At 42.1% G+C, this 20,607-nt stretch overlaps 1 protein-coding gene across 1 annotated transcript in view; it reads left to right on the forward strand.

Annotated features, from left to right (window-relative positions):
* The window catches only part of LOC309559164 (dynein axonemal heavy chain 3-like), a 480,621-nt gene that overhangs the window by 420,137 nt on the left and 39,877 nt on the right, over positions 1–20,607 (forward strand). Inside the window, exon 45 of the mRNA XM_082262311.1 lies at positions 7,098–7,240. Coding sequence (XP_082118437.1) covers positions 7,098–7,240 — 143 coding nt within the window. The remainder of the gene's footprint in view (positions 1–7,097; positions 7,241–20,607) is intronic.

Consider the following 20,607-nt stretch of genomic DNA (forward strand, 5'->3'; position numbering starts at 1 on the left):
GGCTTTGTGTGGGGGGTCTGTGATTTAAGGGATTCTCTCTGATGTTGGGGGCTCTGTGTGGGGGGGCTCTGATTTAAGGGGGCTTTGTGTGGGGGGTCTGTGATGTAAGGGGGCTCTCTGATGTGGGAGGCTCTGTGTGGGGGGGCTCTGATGTAAGGGGGCTTTGTGTGGGGGGTCTGTGATGTAAGGGGGGCTCTCTGATGTGGGGGGGCCTCTGATGTAAGGGGGCTTTGTGTGGGGGATCTGTGATGTAAGGGGGGCTCTCTGATGTGGGGGGCTCTGATGTAAGGGGGCTTTGTGTTGGGGGTCTGTGATATAAGGGGGCTCTCTGATGTGGGAGGCTCTGTGTGGGGGTGCTCTGATGTAAGGGGGGCTTTGTGTGGGGGTCTTCGATGTAAGGGGGCTCTCTGATGTAAGGGGGCTCTGTGTGTGGTGGGGGCTCTGATATAAGGGGGCTTTGTGTGGGGGGTTTGTGATTTAAGGGGGCTCTCTGATGTGGGGGGCTCTGTGTGGGGGGGGCTCTGGTGTAAGGGGGCTTTGTGTGGGGGTCTGTGATGCAAGGGGGGCTCTCTGATGTAAGGGGGGCTCTGTGTGGGGGCTCTGATGTAAGGGGGCTTTGTGTGGGGGGGTCTCTGATGTAAGGGGGGCTTTGTGTGGGGGGTCTCTGATTTAAGGGGGGCTTTGTGCGGGGGGTCTGTGATGTAAGGGGGGCGTTGTGTGTGTGGGGGGGTCTCTAATGTTAGGGGGGCTTTGTGTGGGGGGTCTCTGATGTGAGGGGGGCTCTGTGTGGGGGGTCTCTGATGTTAGAGGGGCTTTGTGTGGGGGGTCTCTGATGTGAGGGGGGCTCTGTATGGGAGGGTCTCTGATGTAAGGGGGGCTTTGTGTTGGGGGTCTCTGATGTAAGAGGAGCTTTGTGTGGGGGGGTCTCTGATGTAAGGGGGGCTTTGTGTGGGGGGTCTCTGATGTAAGGGGGGCTTTGTGTGGGGGGTCTCTGATGTAAGGGGGGCTTTGTGTGGGGGTCTATGATGTAAGGGGGGCTTTGTGTGTGTGTAGGGGGTCTCTGATGTTAGGGGGGCTTTGTGTGGGGGTCTCTGATGTGAGGGGGTCTCTGTGTGGGGGGGTCTCTGATGTAAGGGGGCTCTGTGTGTGGGGTCTCTGATGTGAGGGGGGCTTTGTGTGGGGGGTCTCTGATGTAAGGGGGCTCTGTGTGGGGGTCTCTGGTGTGAGGGGGGATTTGTGTGGGGGGTCTCTGATGTGAGGGGGGCTTTGTGTGGGGGGTCTCTGATGTGAGGGGGGCTCTGTGTGGAGGTTCTCTGATGTGAGGGGGGCTCTGTGTGGGGGTCTCTGATGTGAGGGGGGCTTTGTGTAGGGGTCTCTGATGTGAGGGGGGCTTTGTGTGGGGGTCTCTGATGTGAGGGGGGCGTTGTGTGTGTGGGGGGGTCTGTAATGTTAGGGGGGCTTTGTGTGGGGGGTCTCTGATGTGAGGGGGGCTCTGTGTGGGGGGTCTCTGATGTTAGAGGGGCTTTGTGTGGGGGGTCTCTGATGTGAGGGGGGCTCTGTATGGGAGGGTCTCTGATGTAAGGGGGGCTTTGTGTTGGGGGTCTCTGATGTAAGAGGAGCTTTGTGTGGGGGGGTCTCTGATGTAAGGGGGGCTTTGTGTGGGGGGTCTCTGATGTAAGGGGGGCTTTGTGTGGGGGGTCTCTGATGTAAGGGGGGCTTTGTGTGGGGGTCTATGATGTAAGGGGGGCTTTGTGTGTGTGTAGGGGGTCTCTGATGTTAGGGGGGCTTTGTGTGGGGGTCTCTGATGTGAGGGGGTCTCTGTGTGGGGGGGTCTCTGATGTAAGGGGGCTCTGTGTGTGGGGTCTCTGATGTGAGGGGGGCTTTGTGTGGGGGGTCTCTGATGTAAGGGGGCTCTGTGTGGGGGTCTCTGGTGTGAGGGGGGATTTGTGTGGGGGGTCTCTGATGTGAGGGGGGCTTTGTGTGGGGGGTCTCTGATGTGAGGGGGGCTCTGTGTGGAGGTTCTCTGATGTGAGGGGGGCTCTGTGTGGGGGTCTCTGATGTGAGGGGGGCTTTGTGTAGGGGTCTCTGATGTGAGGGGGGCTTTGTGTGGGGGTCTCTGATGTGAGGGGGGCTCTGTGTGGGGGGTCTCTGATGTGAGGGGGGCTCTGTGTGGGGGGGCTCTGATGTCAGGGGGGCTCTGTGTGGGGGGTCTCTGATGTAAGGGGGGCTGTGTGGGGTGGCTCTCTGATGTAGGGGGGCTCTGTGTGGGGGGTCTCTGATGTAAGGGGGGCTAAGTTATTAGCGATCATAAAAAAGAAAAGTAAAAAAAGCACAAAAAAGGTGCAAGAAAATGCGCGTGTGCAGCGGGGGGCGCCACAGGACACCTAAGGCCGGCCCTGTCTGTGCCTATTGCAGTCCTAATCAGTGTCAGTTGAAAATATGAAGGAGACCAAAGCTGCTACCTTTCCTAGGGCCCCGTTCTACCTTTACTCATCTCTCTCTTCAGAAGTCCGCTAGCATGGCCCCATAAGCCCTTCATTACAGGTTACCTTTAAACTTTACCTGTTACTTTAATAATCTTTGAAAACTAATCCTATAACTTTTTTTATTACAAAGTCTAGGCATCACCAAGTGACAGTTGGTACCACTTGTTTGAAAAAGTGTTGCTGCAGGGTACTTGGACCTGGAGTGACTATAGTATGCAAATATTAACTTTTGTGAAAGTCAGTGCTAAGGCATGCCATCTTCACATGACACAATGCAACATGGCCTTTCAATGCCATCTCAAGTTTGATAGCATTGCAGGCCACCTACAGCAACAATTAAATAAGGCAATTGAGTCAGTCTGGGCTGGTGGTTCCCTCACTTTAGCTGGAAAGTTAGGTTGTAAAAAGAAATACTAACGCTATTGTAATGCCAGAGAAACACGTCTATTTTTTACTCCCTGTTTTTTGGGACTATCAATATACCATATTGGTGTCTCTCTATATATATATTGATATAATCTTTTTGCAGATATATATTACGCATCCATTCCTGAGGAAGTGGAGCGATTCTACGAAATGCGTAGAGCTTTATGGATGCAGTTTTTACCCCTATGTTTTAGTATACCTTAGTTTTTTAGATATCATTAGGACAATATTTGTTATACTCTAATTATATGACATGGAGGACAAATCAGCTCCTTTCATCATATTTCGCAGTGTTACAATAGCATTGTGGTTGTACATGTACAAAATGTTACGGTATTTACTGTGTGTATATATTTGAATTTTCTAATTCCCATGTGTGTATCATTGTTATGTGCTATTTTACCTGTTCTTGTACTTTTCTAAATATGTAATCGTGTTTTTGCTAATTATCTGGTCACGTGTCATATACCTCACACAAAGTCCTAACCCTCTCTTTTTATTATAGATTCAGGGATGGAGGTGCATGACTGTGCCATGCTCTTCATTTAAAGTCCCACAACCTTCCTTCATGCAACTTGTATCCAATTAGTGCCTTCCATATTCTCTCATTCCTCTACTCCCCCTACCTATTCCAAGTTCTTTCTTCCTTTCCTGTCATACCTTAATTCCACTCCCAAAACTCGGAGTTTGAGGCCCGTATTCACCAGACGAGGAGAGAACGATAGTAAAATAAAGCTAGCCCTACAGTGATTGCTAACACAATTCAAACACCATGGATAACAATATACTTTAAAGACCGATTTATATATATTTGTTATAATATAGTTGTTCATATCACACTATATCAGTGGGGTGTGGAAAAATCCTCTAATAAAAAGTACCTTGTAAAACAAGGTATGACTATTTTCAGGAAAACAACGTCTACTTTTTATAGTTTTCCCATGCACGTGTTGACATTTTTTTATCTTCAGCTTTTCTTAGGCCAATGTTCCTCCTTTTTCCTAGAAATTCATAGATTAACCACTTTACCACCGGAGGATTTTGCTGTCTTACGTCCAGGCCACTTTTTGCGATTCGGCACTGTGCGAATTTAACTGACAATTGCGCGGTCGTGCGACGCCGTACTCAAACGAAATTTTTTTTTCTCACAAACAGAGCTTTCTTTTGGTGGTATTTGATCACCTGTGCGATTTTTACTTTTTGTGCTATAAACAAAAAAAGAGCGTAAATTTTGGAAAAAATAACAATATTTTTCACATTTTTTTATATGAAATTCCCCCCCATAAAATTTAAAAATCTAAATTTTTCTAAATTTTTGGCCAATTTGTTTTCTGCTACCTATGTTTGGTAAAAAAAATCACAATAAGTGTATTTTGATTGGTTTGCGCAAAAGTTATTGCGTTTACTAACTAAGGGAAAGATTTCTGTCATTTTTGGTGTTTTTTTTTTTTTAACGAGTAATGGTGGCGATCTGCGATTTCTTTTGCGGGACTGCGACATTGCGGCGGACAGATCGGACCCTTGACTGACATTTTTTACACTTTTGGGGGTACCAGTGACATTACTACAGTAATCAGTGCTATAAATATGCACTGTTACTGTAAAAAATGACACTGGCAGGGAAGGGGTTAATTTTATTGGAGAGGGAGGGGTTAATGTATGCCTGGTGCTTACTAACGTGTGTGGGGGGAGGTGACTGAGTGACACAGGGACAGATTGCAGGTTCAGCTATGCTGAACCCTGCAATCTGTCACTGTCTGTCACTTAGGAGATCTGCCCGCTTTGTTTACACAAGCGGGCGGATCTCCAAACTCGATTCCCCGACGATCGGGGAAGAGCGGCAGTGATCAACCCCGCTCCTCCCCTGGCCCGACTCCCGCTGTGACTGAATACAGCGGGATCGAGCCTGTGCCACCCACAAGGGGAGGAGTCCAGCGACGTAGGTCTACGTCGCTGGACGGGAACTAACCACTTTGCCGCAGTAGAGCTCCAGTGAGCGGTCGGCAAGTGGTTAATATTTCTCATCTAGGAGAACACACAAGCTTACCTGCTTGTTTCTGTGTTGCCTATGGTATCATTAAAACTATATGAATAGGGTGGTAGTGTCATCTCCAAGAAAGCACATTAAGTGCTTCCATACTGCAAGGAAATGAGATAAGTGTTAATTGCATACAATGGGGAAAATAATATCATCCCTTGCAGATTTTATAAGTTTGTCCACTTGCAAAGAAATGAAGGGTCTATAACAGACAGAATATCAACCAAAAATCCAGAAAAAAAAAAACATGATACAAATGTTATAAATTGAGTTGCAGTTCAGTGGGTAAAATAAGTATTTGATCCCTTACCAACCAACAATAGTTCTGGCTCTGACAAAATGGCTACAGTATGTGCTCATGTGGTATACAGATTAGTCCTATCAATTTAAGAAGGTGCTCCTAACAACAATTTGTTATGTGTATAAAAGACACCTGTCCACAGAATCTCTTTCTTCCATTCAAACCCACCATCGTGAACAAAACCAAAGAGCTGTGAATGGATTTCAGGAACAAGATTGTAGACCTGTACAAGGCTGGAATAAGCTACAAGACCATCAGCAAGAAGCTTGGTGAGAAGAATACAACTGCTGGAGTGATTATTTTGCAAATGAAAGAAATATAAAATAACCATCAATCGCCCTCGGTCTGGAGCTCCATGCAAGATTTCGCCTCATGGGGTAAGGATGATCATGAGAAAAGAGATCTGCCCTGAACTACACGGGAGGAGCTTGAGAATGATCTCAAGGCAGTTAGGACCACAGTCACCAAACAAACCATTGGTAACACAACACGCTGGACAACATGGATTGAAATCCTGCAGCACCCCCAAGGTCCCCCTCCCCAAGAAGGCACATGTAGAGGTCTGTTTGAAGTTTGTAAATGAACATCTACAAAGTACAGAGTAAGATTGGGAGAAAGTGCTGTGGACAGATGAGACCAAAAATTAAGCTCTTTGGCATTAACTTGACTCGCTGTACTTAGAGAAAGAAAAATTCTGACTATGACCCTAAAAACACTATCCCGACAGTCTAGCGCTGAGGTGGAAACATTATGCTTTGGGGCTGTTTCTCTGCTAAATCCCCTCCTGGGATGCGTGCAAACCTGGTAAAAAAAAACTGCAAGAAACGTCTTTAACATCTGTGCTTGCTAACAAGGGTTTCTCCACCAAGTACTAAGTCGTGTTTTGCTTGGGGATCAAATAGTTATTTTACTCACTGGACTGTAACTCAATTTAATATATTTGTATCATGTGATTTTTCTGAATTTGTGGTTGATATTCTGCCTCTATCATTTAAAATTCACCCATGATAAAATATGGACCATTTCATTGTAAGTGGGCAAGCTTACAAAATCTGCAGAGGATCAAAAAATGATTTTCCCCACTGTATATTCAGCTATTTCCTTGGTCATCTAACTTATGTTGGGCCATGGTTTTTAGGTGGATTGTTTGCAAATGAAAGCAGTCTTGTATGAAACATCTAAAAGAAAGTGTCTATTTTGTACCTTACGGTCAAATATATTTAGAAGTTAGAATCTGATTGTTTGCTCGGGACAATATTCACTGTTCATTCAAATATAGACATATATAGTTAGTCAGGTTGAAAAAGTCCATCTAGCTCATTCTAGCTCAACCAATAAAAAACAAAAAAGAAAACACAACCATACAATCCTATACCCACAGTTGATCTAGAGGAAGGCTAAAAACCCCAGCAAAGCATTATCCAATTTGCTACAGCAAGGAAAAAAAATCCTTCCTGATCCCCCGAGAGGCAATCGGATATTTCCTGGATTAACTTTACCTATAAATGTTAGTACCCAGTTATTATATTATGTACACCTAGAAAATAATCCAGGCCTTTTTTTTAAGCAATCTACTGAGCTGGCCAGAACCACCTCTGGAGGGAGTCTATTCCACCTTGTCACAGCTCTTACTGTGAAGAAACCTTTCCACATTTGGAGACAAAATCTCTTTTCCTTTAGATGTAAAGCGTGCCCCCTTAACATGTAGGCATGTATGTAATTTAGAGGGTAATGATTTACTATTCTGTATATTATACATGGACCCAGTCATTGTCTGTAAACCTTAGATACATGTGACATTAAACTGGTTAATAATATTTTTATATTCTTTTTTTTTTATTCATAGGAAATTGTTGAAGATTTGGCTAGAGATATACTCAATAAATTACCAAATGACTTCAACTTGGATAAAGTGATAGAAAAATATCCCGTGGTCTATGAGGAATCAATGAATACAGTGCTTAGACAGGAACTGATTCGCTTTAACAGGTAAAATAGAAATTAATTTAAGCTTGTTAAATAGCAATTATAGAAAACTGATGATATTGGTTAAAAATACCTTGTATGTAATATTAATATTATTATGAACGTACTTTGCATAAAAAAGAGAAAGCAAACAGACATTAAAACTATTCTTTTTGTCACAAGAGAGCAATTGAAAATGACAGCCAAATGCTGATATTACACATCGAACATGTGGTTATTCAACAAGCTGCAGTTCTCAGCACTTTTCTTTTTATATATTTAAATATGAAGTTAATGTAATTTATAAATATAGATGCAAAGCGCCTCACTCTGTTCTTCATAATCAAGTTATTAATACTCATGTACATTGCACTATTTATACCCAGTGTTCTGTACAGACTGTATGATACAAACAAGTGTTAATTAATCTTAAATATAAAAGAAATCCGTGCTAGGACCTAAATAAACCCAAAAATAAGCAGTTAACACAATATTTAGATACAAAGTATACAACATTTACAAACCAGACAGTGTAGCGCTATATCCAATATTAAAATGTATGGTGCAAAATAATTCAATAAATAATTTTATATACAGTATATACATACTTGGGATCTGAAAGCTTTCTTTCCCTGACTTAGACTGATTCTTGTGGAGATTCCCCCTCTCTCTGTGGATTTGCATGTCTTCAGACTCTTTTATCTTGCTTTATGAGCTCTTCTAAGAGCATTTTTGTATATATATGAAATGTCACCTGTTTTTTTACTTATTGCACACAATAATATGAATTTATTTATTTCTAATTGAAGTAACATCTTTGAGCATTTTATTTAATGCATTATTTTGCACAATACATTGTAATATTGGATATAGTGCTACACTTTCTGGTTTGTGAAAAGCATTAATTATTACATTCTATGCACACTATCTCTCTCTCTCTCTCTCTCTCTATCTATATATATATATATATATATATATATATATATATATATATATATATATATATAATATACAGTATATCACAAAAGTGACTACATCCCTCTACATACCTCACACCTCTTGAGCATGGAGTTCACCAGAGCTTCACTTGTTGCCACTCCTCCATGACGACATCACAGACCTGGTGGATGTTAGAGACCTTGCGCTGCTCCACCTTCTGTTTGCGGATGCCCCACAGATGCTCTATAGGGTTTAGGTCTGGAGACATTCTTGACCAGTCCATCACCCTTACCCTCAGCTTCTTTAGGAAGGTAGTGGTCTTCTTGGAGGTGTGTTTGGGGTCGTTATCATGTTGGAATACTGTCCTGTGGCCCAGTCTCCGAAGAGAGGGGATCATGCTATGCTTTAGTATGTCACAGTAGATGTTCATGGTTCCCTCAATCAACTGTAGCTCCCCAGTGCCAACAGCATGCAACATGCAGCCCCAGACCATGACACTCCCACCACAATACTTGATTGTCAGCAAGACACACTTGCCTTTGTACTCTTCACCTAGTTGCCACCACATACGCTTGACACCACCTGAACGAAACACGTTTATCTTGGTCTCATCAGCCTGCTTGCCTTCAGCAAACTGTTTGCAGGCTTTCTTGTGCATCATCTTTAGAAGAGGATTCCTTCTGGGACGACAGCCATGCAGACAAATTTGATGCAATGTGCAGCGTATGGTCTGAGCACTGACAGGCTGACCCCCCCACCCCTTCAACCTCTGCAGCACTCATACGTCTATTTCCCAAAGATATGATATGACGCTGAGCATGTGCACTCAACTTCTTTGGTCGACCATGACAAGGCCTGTTCTAAGTGGAATCTGTCCTGTTAAAACGTTTTATGGTCTTGGCTACCGTGCTACAGCTCAGTTTCAGGGTCTTCTTATAGCCTAGGCCATCTTTATGTAGAGCAACAATTCTTTTTTTCAGATCCTCAGAGAGTTCTTTGCCATGAGGTGCTATGTTGCACTTCAAGTGACCAGTATGAGAGAGTGAGAGCGATAACACCAAATTTAACACACCTGCTCCCCATTCAGGCCTGAGACCTTGTAACACTAACGAGTCACATGAAATCGAGGAGGGAAAATGGCCCAATTTGGACATTTTCAATTAGGGGTGTACTCACTTTTGTTGCCAACGGTTTAGACATTAACCACTTCCTTACCGAGTCATGTAAAATGACGTCGGCAAGGTGGTTGTCTAGATCCGGGCCGCCGTCATATGACGTCGGCCCGTTCTAGCTGCCAGTGCGCGCCCCCGGCGGCGCGCAGCGGCGCGATCAGGGATGAGGCTCGTCCCTCGGACATAGCCCATCACTGATCAAGGTAAACAGCCAATAGAAATTGGCTGTTTACCACGTGATCGGCTGTGTCAATCACAGCCGATCACATGAGCGGCTCCAGCACGAGCCGCTCGTTCTCTCTGCAATGCGCGCCCCCGGGGGCGCGCAGAGCAGCGATCGGGGACGAGGCTCGTCCCTCGGACAGAGTCGATCCCCGATCTAGGTAAAGAGCCAATGAAATTGGCTCTTTACCACGTGACCGGCTGTGTCCAATCACAGCCGGTCACAAATGTCAACAGAGAACACGGTAACTAGCTGTCACCGTGTTCTCCTCCTCACACACTACACTGATCCTGTGTGAGGAGGAGATTGTGGTAACAGCTAGTTACCAACTACAGTGCACCCTAAACACACTGATTGCCCCCCCCCAATAAAGAGCACCTGTCACTAGCCCATCAAAGTACCCGAGTACCTGTCATCAGGTACTCAGATGACAGGTACTCGGGTACTCTGATGGGCTGGTGACAGGTATTCGGGTACTCTGATGACAGGTACTCGGGTACTCTGATGACGGATACTCTGATGACAGGTACTCGGGTACTCTGATGACGGGTACTCAGGTACTCTGATGACGGGTACTCGGGTACTCTGATGACAGGTACTCGGGTACTCTGATGACGGGTACTCGGGTACTCTGATGACAGGTACTCGGGTACTCTGATGACAGGTACTCGAGTACTCTGATGACGGGTACTCGGGTACTCTGATGACGGGTACTCGGGTACTCTGACAGGTACTCGGGTACTCTGATGACAGGTACTCGGGTACTCTGATGACGGGTACTCCGGTACTCTGATGACGGGTACTCGGGTACTCTGATGACGGGTACTCGGGTACTCTGATGACAGGTACTCGGGTACTCTGATGACAGGTACTCGGGTACTTTGATGACGGGTACTCCGTTGACAGGTACTCAAAGTACCCGAGTACCTGTCACCTACCCATCAGAGTACCCGAGTACCTTCCACCTGCTCATCAGAGTACCTGACGCCTGAAGTACCCAAGTACTTGCCGCCTGCTCATCAGTACCCATCACTACTCATCAGTACTCATCAGTACCTATCACGTATCAGTACTGATCATCAGTACCCATCAGTACAGTATCACCTATCACCTTTCAGTCAGTGAGTACTACTCATCAGTACCTATCACCTGCCTGTCACCTGCCCATCAGAGTACCCGAGTACCTGTCACCTGCCTATCGGAGTACCCGAGTACCTGCCACCTGCTCATCAGTACCAGAGTACCTGTCACCTGCCCAACAAAGTACCCGAGTACCTGTCACCCTTCATACAGCCACCATGTCCAAGTCCAAAAAGGTTTATATACGTCGTCCGTTTAAACCTAAATACCGGTGTTATGGTAGCAGATAGCTGCCATAACCCTGGTATTTTTTTAAACGGTGGACGGTTGGCTTTCCGATAAGGGTGGTCCCAGCGGCGGATTCGCCGTGGGATCACCCTTCCGGGATGGCGGAAGAGGCGCCCCCCCCCCCCTCCCGACGCGTTCCGGTCCTTTTCCCCGCTTACCGGACCCGCCGGCAGCGGGGAAAACGATCCGGTCCCGAATCCTCACAGACAGGATGTCGAGTGAGGGCAAGCTTGCCCTCACTTGACTCTATGGTCTTGGAGGACCGGAGCTACGGAAAATGTTGTTGCCTAGCAACCAGTTTATAGGTCCTTTTTTTTTTTTTTTTTTCATTTTATATTATAATTATTATTTTTTTTTTTTTTTTCTATCTTTTAGTGTACTTGTGAGATCTGAGGACTTTTTGACCCCAGATCTCACAAAAAAGAGGTCCTGTCGTGCCTATTTCTATTACGAGGAATATTTACATTTCTTTTAATAGAAATAAAAATGATCAATTTTTTTTTTTTTTTTAAACGGTGTAAAAATAAAAAATAATAAATAAAATAAATAGTAAAAAAAAAAAAAATTAAAGCGCCCTGTCCCCGTTAGCTCGCGCGCAGAAGCGAATGCATACAGAAACCCCGCCCACATATGTAAACGGTGTTCAAACCACACATGTGAGGTATCGCCGCGATCGTTAGAGCAAGGGGAATAATTTGAGCCCTAGACCTCCTCTGTAACTCAAAGATGGCAACCTGTAGAAATTTTTAAATTGTCGCCTATGGGGACTTTTAAGTACGAAAGTTTGTCACCATTCCGTGAGCGTGCGCAATTTTGAAACATGACATGTTGGGTATCTATTTACTCGGCGTAACATTATCTTTCACATTATGGAAAAAAATTGGGCTAACTTTACTGGTTTCTTATTTTTTAATTAAAAAAAGTGATTTTTTTCCAAAAAAACTGCGTTTGGAAGACCGCTACGCAAATACGGTGTGATAAAAAATAGTGCAATAATCTCCATTTTATTCTCTAGGGTCTCTGCTAAAAAAAAATATATAATGTTTGGGGGTTCTAAGCAGTTTTCTAGCAAAACAACTGATTTTAGCTTGTAAACACCAAATGTCAAAAATAGGCCTAGGCAAGTGGCTAGGATGCATGATGATGCTCCTTGGATGTTCGGCCCCTCTATATGGCTAGGCTGTGAAAAAGTCTCACACATGTGGTATTGCCATACTCAGGAGGAGTGGCAGAATGTATTTTGGGGTGTCATTTTTGCTGTGTACAAGCTATGTGTTAGGAATATCCTATAAATTGACAACTTTGTGTAAAAAAAAAAAGTTTTCATTTTTTTCCCACATTTTCCAAAAACCTGTGGAAAAAAATGATATGTTCAAACGACCCATAATGCCTCATAGAATATACGTTGGAGTGTTTGCTTTCCAAAATGGGGTCATTTTGTGGACTTTTCCATTGTATTGGTGCTCTAGGGCCTTGAAAAGTGTGATAGGTAGTAAGAAAGTTTTATGTGTATTTATGCTCCTAGAACGCCTGAATGTGCTTCTTGGACGTGGAGTCTCTTTTTGTGGCCAGGCTGTGTAAAAGTCTCACACATGTGGTATCGCCATACTCGGAAGGAGTAGCAGAATGTATTTTTGGGTGTAATTTTTGCTGTGTACATGCTATGTGTTAGAAATAGCTTATAAATTGACAACTTTGTGGGAAAAAAAAGAAAAAAAAAATTTTTCTTCATTTTCCCAAGAATTGTGGGAAAAAATTACAACTTCAAAAAACTCACCATGCCTCTTACTAAATACCTTGGACTGTCTACTTTACAAAAAGGGGTCATTTGGTCGGTATTTGTACTGTCCTGACATTTCAGGGCCTCAAGAAAGGAGATAGGCAGTCAGTACATCTGGTGTGATCAATTTTCAGTAATTGGTACCATAGCTTCTAGACTCAATAACTTTCACACAGACTAAATAATATACACTAATTTGGGTTAATTTTACCAGAGACATGTAGCAGTATACATTTTGGCCCAAATGTATGAAGAAAAATTTATTTTTTGCAAAATTTCATAATTGAAACTAAAAAAAAGTGTTTTTTTTTCAAAATTTTTGCTCTTTTTTTGCATATATCACGAAAAAAAAAAACCCCAGTTGTGATCAAATACCACCAAAAGAAAGCTCTATTTGTGTGAAAAAAATGATAAAAATTTTGTTTGGTTATAGTGTAGCATGACTGAGCAATTGTCATTCAAAGTGTGAGAGTGCTGAAAGCTGAAAATTGGTCTGGGCAGGAAGGGTGTCTAACTGCTCTGTATGGAAGCGGTTAATGGCTGTGTGTGGACTTATTTTGAGGGGACAGCAAATTTACAATGTTATACAAGCTGCACACTCACTACATTACATTGTAGCAAAGTGTAATTTCTTCAGTGTTGTGACATGAAAAGATATAATAAAAAATAAAATATTTACAAAAATGTGAGGGGTGTACTCACTTTTGTAAGATACTATGTGTGTGTGTATATATATATATATATATATATATATATATATATATATATATATATTATTTATCAAAGCATGCCAATAAAAGCCTTTGCATGATCAAGGAAAGATTCTGTATATATTTAAAGTGTATGTATAAGCAAAATTTATTTTGTATTTCCTAATAGAAAATTCCCTAATAGAAGGGAAGATTTAGGCTCTTTGGCAAACGTTTATTGCTGTCCGCATCCCTAGTGGGTAGATTAACCCTTCTATTTGTGACCATTGTCACTAAGAGACAGAGAGTAAGGGGAAATCCTAAATTTTCGAGTTGTAAAGGGAGCAAGAGGTAAGGGGATATCTTTTAAAGGAAACTAAGGGCCGTAACCGAGAGCTCCCACTCGCGTGTGCAGGAGTGTCATCATCGCAGCTCTGGCCACTCACATGGAGAGCATCGTTTTAAGGGAAGTATTTCATAATGTGCTTTGGCTCCTGCTGATGTCAATCAAAGATGTGATGAGGGAGCGGACCAGTCTGTGTAAATGGACGCAGACAGGGTGGCTTGAAATCAAGCTTGCACAAGTGCCCCCATGGAAAGCAGCTTTCTTTGGGGGCACTTGTCAAAGAGGAGGAGCCTGGAGCACTGGCAGGCACCCCAGAAGAGGAGGATCAGAGCTGCTCTCTGCAAAACCATTGCACAAAGAAGGGAAGTATAACACGGTTATCGATTGAAAAAATATGAAGGTTTAATGTTACATTAAAGCAGAGTTCCGGCCACAAAATCGACATAACCGATTTTGTGGCCATCCGCTTGCTTTTCCTCACCTGAAACAGAAATGGATAGTTAGGATTTTTTTTTTTTTACTTACCTTGTAATTGTAGAAAGATATACTCACCTTTCTTCCACTTCCTCCCTCGGCGGCCGCGGCCCGCGCCGTCACTTCCGGTTTGCAATGATTCCTGGGAGCTGAACGTCATCGCTCCCAGGAATCAATGCGACGGCACCGGCCCCGCTCGTCACTTCTGGTGCGACGCTGCATTCCTTGCTAAACAGCTTCTGGGCATGCCCAGAAGCTGTGGAGGAATGCGGCACCGGAAAAGTGACGAGAGGGGCCGGTGCAGGCGCATTCTGGGAGAAGAAGACACGGAAGAGGACACAGAAGAGGATCGCGCTGGCTTCGGGTGCCCACAACAGAGATGGCAACGCTGGAGAAGAAATTTTAAAAGTGAGTATTTCTTCTTGCAGGTAAGTACGAACCGGGACAGATCAGACGCTAGCCATTGTGGAATGTACTAGCCCTGACTATCCCGGGGGTATTTTCATTGAAAAAAAAATGTTGTGCCCGGAACTCCACTTTAAGTAACATGAAGATTTGCCCAGGAAAGGACAGTTAGGCAGTTTGCAGCATTGTCTGACAACAATGGGTGTGGGTCTGATTAATTATAAGAATAGAGAGATTTTGTTACCTTTGCAATCATCATAATTATTAATAGACAATTTGTTCCCATCAGCATTCATAATATTCTAAAAAAAAGTGCAAGTGATGTTGGGACCGGCGCTACCACCTTAAATATTATGTCTGTGCAATTCCATAAACTGTATAATTCATACGTTTATTCAAAAAGTGCATATAGTGCTTTGTAGTGCAAAGATAAAACCAAAGTGCTGCGTGCTAGTAAACCTTCAAATAAATTAGCATGGGCTGTGCTCAGTGTAGGGTGAATGTGCAAAGGGGTTGAGACGGCGCTACCCACAACAAATAATACAGTGCTATACAAGTGCAATCAGTGCAGAAAACCTCTCATATATTGAGGAAAAAATGGTATACACAAAAATTATAAGATATGAATAGAATAAGACACTGTGGTGTCAAACCAAAAAACGACCAATGTGATCTGTTAGTGTATGGGGAAAATGGTCCCAATCAAATAGTGCCGGAGGTGTGACAAATAAAACAAAAAATTTTTTGTGTATCAGTGACTTTTATTCCATTATACAATTACAGTGTGAAATAAATATATAGAAAGGATAAATAAAATGGTACAGATATATTGGTGATAAAAAAGATTCCTGGTAGTGCAGTGATAAAAATAAAATAGTACAAATATAATGGTGGTGAAAAGGATTCCTGGTGGTGCAGTGATAAAGGTGAAAAAAATATATATAATTCCGTAAGTGATGTATCCCATATAGGTTGTTTGTGCTGCAGTCCCCAAAAAAGACCACTAGGGTGTAGCATATACAACCTGATGGATGAAATGGTCCTGGCTGGAGTAAGATTCCGGGGATCCCTCTCCACAATCCAGCAAAGGCACAGGCTGGCGGTCTCACATAGGGGAGAGAGAGGGGAATCCCATGAGGCAATATATAGTAGGAATGTCAGCCAAAAGATAGTAAAAACTCACGGTCAAGCTGCCTTGGATCAGTGTTGAGTCGAGCCGGGAAGCTTCCGCGTTCCACGGCTGCGAGGTCCGAACCATATCATAAATCACATATGCATATACAAAGTGCTGAGTGCTACTGATACCAATAACCACATGTGTGATTGCGTGCTGTAACAATGTATGGCGCCAGTGGATACCCCACCGATTGCACCGCTGCTTGCCGCACTCTTAGACAGTTGGCTCGGCACTCCTTGGTCACTAGAACAAAAGATAAGCCTCCATTGCGTAGTACATGTTTGTTAAGGATAAACCAACGTAGCATCACATTTGGGAGTTCACTATCAGCTTGAGGTGTTCGCCAGGTCGCTTCCGCGTTCCACCGACTCAAACCACCGTTCCCGGAAGTGACGTACTGACGTACACAAACCACGGGCGTGCCGAGCCAACTGTCTAAGAGTGCGGTAAGCAGCGGTGCAATCGGTGGGGTATCCACTGGCACCATACATTGTTACAGCACGCAATCACACACATGGTTATTGGTATCAGTAGCACTCAGCACTTTGTATATGCATATGTGATTTATGATATGGTACACTGAGCACAGCCCATGCTAATTTATTTGAAGGTTTACTAGCACGCAGCACTTTGGTTTTATCTTGCACTACAAAGCACTATATGCACTTTTTGAATAAATGTATGAATTATACAGTTTATGGAATTGCACAGACATAATATTTAAAGTGGTAGCGCCGGTCCCAACATCACTTGCATTTTTTTCTAATCTACTACCTCAGTGGTAGGTTGGGGGCAGCTTACACCACTATTTTAGTCCAATAAAGTACTGAAACTCCATAGCGCTGGTATTTAACCCTTTTCTCATTCATATTATTCTGCTCTGACCTCTGCAAATGAAATTCCTCTTGGTTGCTACTATAGAAATATAGGAAAGTGACAGCAGAATAAAGACCAAATGGTCGTTCCATTTTTTTTTTATTTATTTATTTTTTTTATTTATATGTGTTTTTTTTTGTAACCAAATTTTTGCCCGAGTATAGATCCATATTTGTCCCAAGCATGTTTGAAGCCATTTACTGTTGACTGCCTCACTACTTCTGCTGCAGGTCTGTTCCAATCATTAACTACCCTTTGAGAAAAATTATGTTTCTAATATTAATTTTGAACTTTCCTCTTTCCTCATTAGTTTGAGATCATGTCCCTGTGTTCTTGATCTTGGTTTCATATTGAAAATACTGCCCTCCTAAACCTTATTCAACCCCTTGATGTATTTAAAGGTTTCAATCATATCCCCCCTTTCCCTTCTTACCTCCAGACTATACATATAAAGTTCCTGTTTTATCACCCACACCTTTCACCATTTTTGCTACCCATCTTTGGACTCGTTCTATCTTATCAATATCCTTTTGTAAGTGAGGTCTCTAGAACTGGACACAGTATCCTAAATGAGGTCTCACCAAAGATCTATAAAGGGGATGCATCCTAGACTTCTATTCGCTTTTCCCACTGCCTTGCCACACGGTTTGCTCATTTTGCAATCATCTGAAATGATAATTACCATCGGGCACCCACTATCGTTCCCCGCTAACAGAGAACGACGGTCTGCTGTTGTAAACACAGCAGACTGTTGTTTTCTATGGAATGAACACAGAGCACCTGTGATCCTCTTATTTAGGACCACAGGTCTCTGTGTTGATTCTACAAGTCCCTCCCCCATTTGATAACCTCTAGGTTAACCCCTTCCCTGCCAGTGTAATTTTTACAGTAACAGTGCATATTTTTAGCACTGATTACTGTAGTAATGTCACTGGCCCCCCCAAAAAGTGTCAAAAATGTCAGTTACGGGTCCCATCTGTCTGCGCAATGTCGCAGTCCCACTAAAAATCGCAGATCACCGCCATTACTAGTAAAAAAAGAAAAAAATTACATAAATCTTTCCCCTAGTTTTTTTTTTCCGAAAAATATGTAGCAGAATACAAATTGACTTAAAATGATGAAAAAATTAGATTTTTTTTCAGGAATTATATATAGCAGAAAGTGAAAAATATTTTTCATATACCAAAGGGAGAATAACCTGTAAAAATCACAAGCAATCTCCACCCTGCGCCAAGTATGAAATAATGAAAAAACCTAACAAGCAGCCACCTACCAAACTCAATAAATTAAACCATAGGATGTATTAGATCAAAGACCCAAAACACCAGGCGGCACTGATGTTTTGGGTCTTTGATCTAATACATCCTATGGTTTCATTTGAAAAATATTGTTGTTTTTTTCCAGAATTGTCGCTCTTTTTTTGTTTATGGCGCTAAAAATAAAAATCGCACAGGTGACCAAATACCACCAAAAAAGCTCTCTTTGTGGGGAAAAAAATTATTTTAATAGGGTACAGCGTTGCATGACCGCGCATATGTCAGTTTAAATAACGCAGTGCCGAATAGCAAAAAATAGCCTGGTCATTAAGGGGGCAAAACCTTCCAGTCCAGAAGTGGTTAAAGACACCTCCAGTGATATCAACCCTATTTCACACCTTTGTATCATCAGCAAAAAGGCATACCTTACCCAACACCCCTTTTGTTATATCACTTACTATACATATAGATTAAATAGAACAGGACCTAGTACAGAGCCTTGTGGTACACAACTAGTGACTAGTCTCTGTTCCGAGTGAACCTCATTTAAAACCAACTGCATATCCACTGAACCACCCTAGGGTTAAGTCTTAGCTTGTACATCTTTTGTATTAGATCATTATGTGGAACTTTATCAAATGCGTTGCTGAAATCATGATATGCTATCTCAACAGCACAGAGTTGTATAAGGAAACCCATACTTGAGTAAAAGTACAAGTGCTCGATCAAAAAGTGACTTGAGTAGAAGTGGAAGTGCTCGATCAACAAGTGACTTGAGTAGAAGTACTGAAGTATTCAACATTTTTTGTACTTAAGTATTGCAAGTAGTTTTTTTTTTAATTTTGCTACTCAAGTACTGAAAGTAAAAGTACCAGTAGTTTTGAAAAAAAAATGCTACTCAAGTACTGAAAGTAAAAGTACAAGTACTGTTTTATGTAGTTTTTAAAGAAAGAAGTCAAAAGTTTGAACATCATATTGTTTTTTATTATTTCAAATGCAGCTTTTATTTCTACATACAGTAGCTTTTATTTTCTTATGCGCTGATAATACACATGTTTTGAGCTTCATGAAACCTGCCATCTACTGTTCTGGCAGTGGTAATTTTTATAATTGTAACGAGTAACTATGCAGCACAAAAAAAAAAAATATTGGAGTAGAAGTATTGAAATCATTGAAAAAATGTAGTGAAGTAAAAGTGGAAGTAGGAGAAAAAAATTCTACTCTAGGAATGTACAGATACCGCCTTTCGGTACTTAAGGTACTTAAGTACAGTAGTGAAGTAGTTCTACTTAGTTACTATACATCTCTGCAACAGCACCACCCTGGTCCAAAACATTAGTTATATAGTTAAATGAATTAATTCAGATTAGTCTGAGATGATCTGCCCTCAATAAAGCCATGCTGCTATGGGTCCAGCAAGTTGTCTGTTTTTAAGTGATCAATGATCCTTCTTTTCAGGAGTGATTTCATTAACTTGGTTCAACTGATGTTAAACTCACTGGCCTGTAGTTGTCAGCTTCTACCTTGCTGTCCTTCTTGTGGATAGGTAAATATTAGCTGTCCACCAGTCATGGGGAACTTCTACTGTTAGAGGAGATAGATTAAAAAGATGCGGTTCTCATTCAACAACTATACAGTACCTTAGAAGTTCTCTTAGAACTCTGGGATGAATACCATCAGGGCCCATTGTTTATTAGCCAGTCCCTCTGCTACCTCTGCCTCCAGAAATCCTAAAAATGGACCATCATTACTAGAGCCAATACAATTACCTAACTTGTTATTGCTAGTACAATTATTTTTGAGAAGAATGAACAGAAGAAATGATTTCAATTGTTACTTTCAGGTCTCCACATTAGTGTTTTGCCCAGTTTTCATTTTAGTGATCCCATTGTACTGATTCCTACCATCACTGATGTACCAGGTACTTAAGAATTTGCATATTAACAAATAATTGCCCTTAGTTTTTACCTAAAGTAACTTTGTGACCTCACCCCCTGTAAAAGAATAGCATGTTTCCTCTTTTTCCTGGTGGCTTATGTCTTCAAAAGTTGCTGCTTTGCTGCCCTCTGATCCCTGTAGGTATTTAACAGTTCCAAGTGTCTTGTTGTGACAGGGACACTGTAAGCCATTTAGCTGTATTACAGTTTAGAGGGAATGTATTGTGGTTTTATACGTATGTCCATTCATTATGTATTATGGTCATTATTTTATTTTTTTTTTTCTATTTAGTCTGGGAAATATAAAATATATATATATATATATATATTTTTTGTGTAGCCTTTTATTTAACCAGTAGTTGGAGTCTCATTTTCATTCTGGGAGAAGCCTGTGTGGTAATACAATTGAAGCATGCCAATGTGTTTTGAGATATTGCCAATATCTCCTTCCTTGGGGCTAATACAGTATCTCACAAAAGTGAGTACACCCCTCATATTTTTGTAAATATTTTATTATATCTTTTCATGTGACAACACTGAAGAAATGACACTTTGCTACAATGTAAAGTAGTGAGTGTACAGCTTGTATAACAATGTAAATTTGCTGTACCCTCAAAATAACTCAACACACAGCCATTAATGTCTAAACTGCTGGCAACAAAAGTGAATACACCCCTAAGTTAAAATGTTTAAATTGGGCCCAAAGTGTCAATATTTTGTGTGGCCACCATTATTTTCCAGAACTGCCT

The sequence above is a fragment of the Pelophylax lessonae genome (genome assembly GCF_965119305.1).
Source record: "Pelophylax lessonae genome assembly, chromosome: 6".
Lineage (NCBI taxonomy): Eukaryota > Metazoa > Chordata > Amphibia > Anura > Ranidae > Pelophylax > Pelophylax lessonae.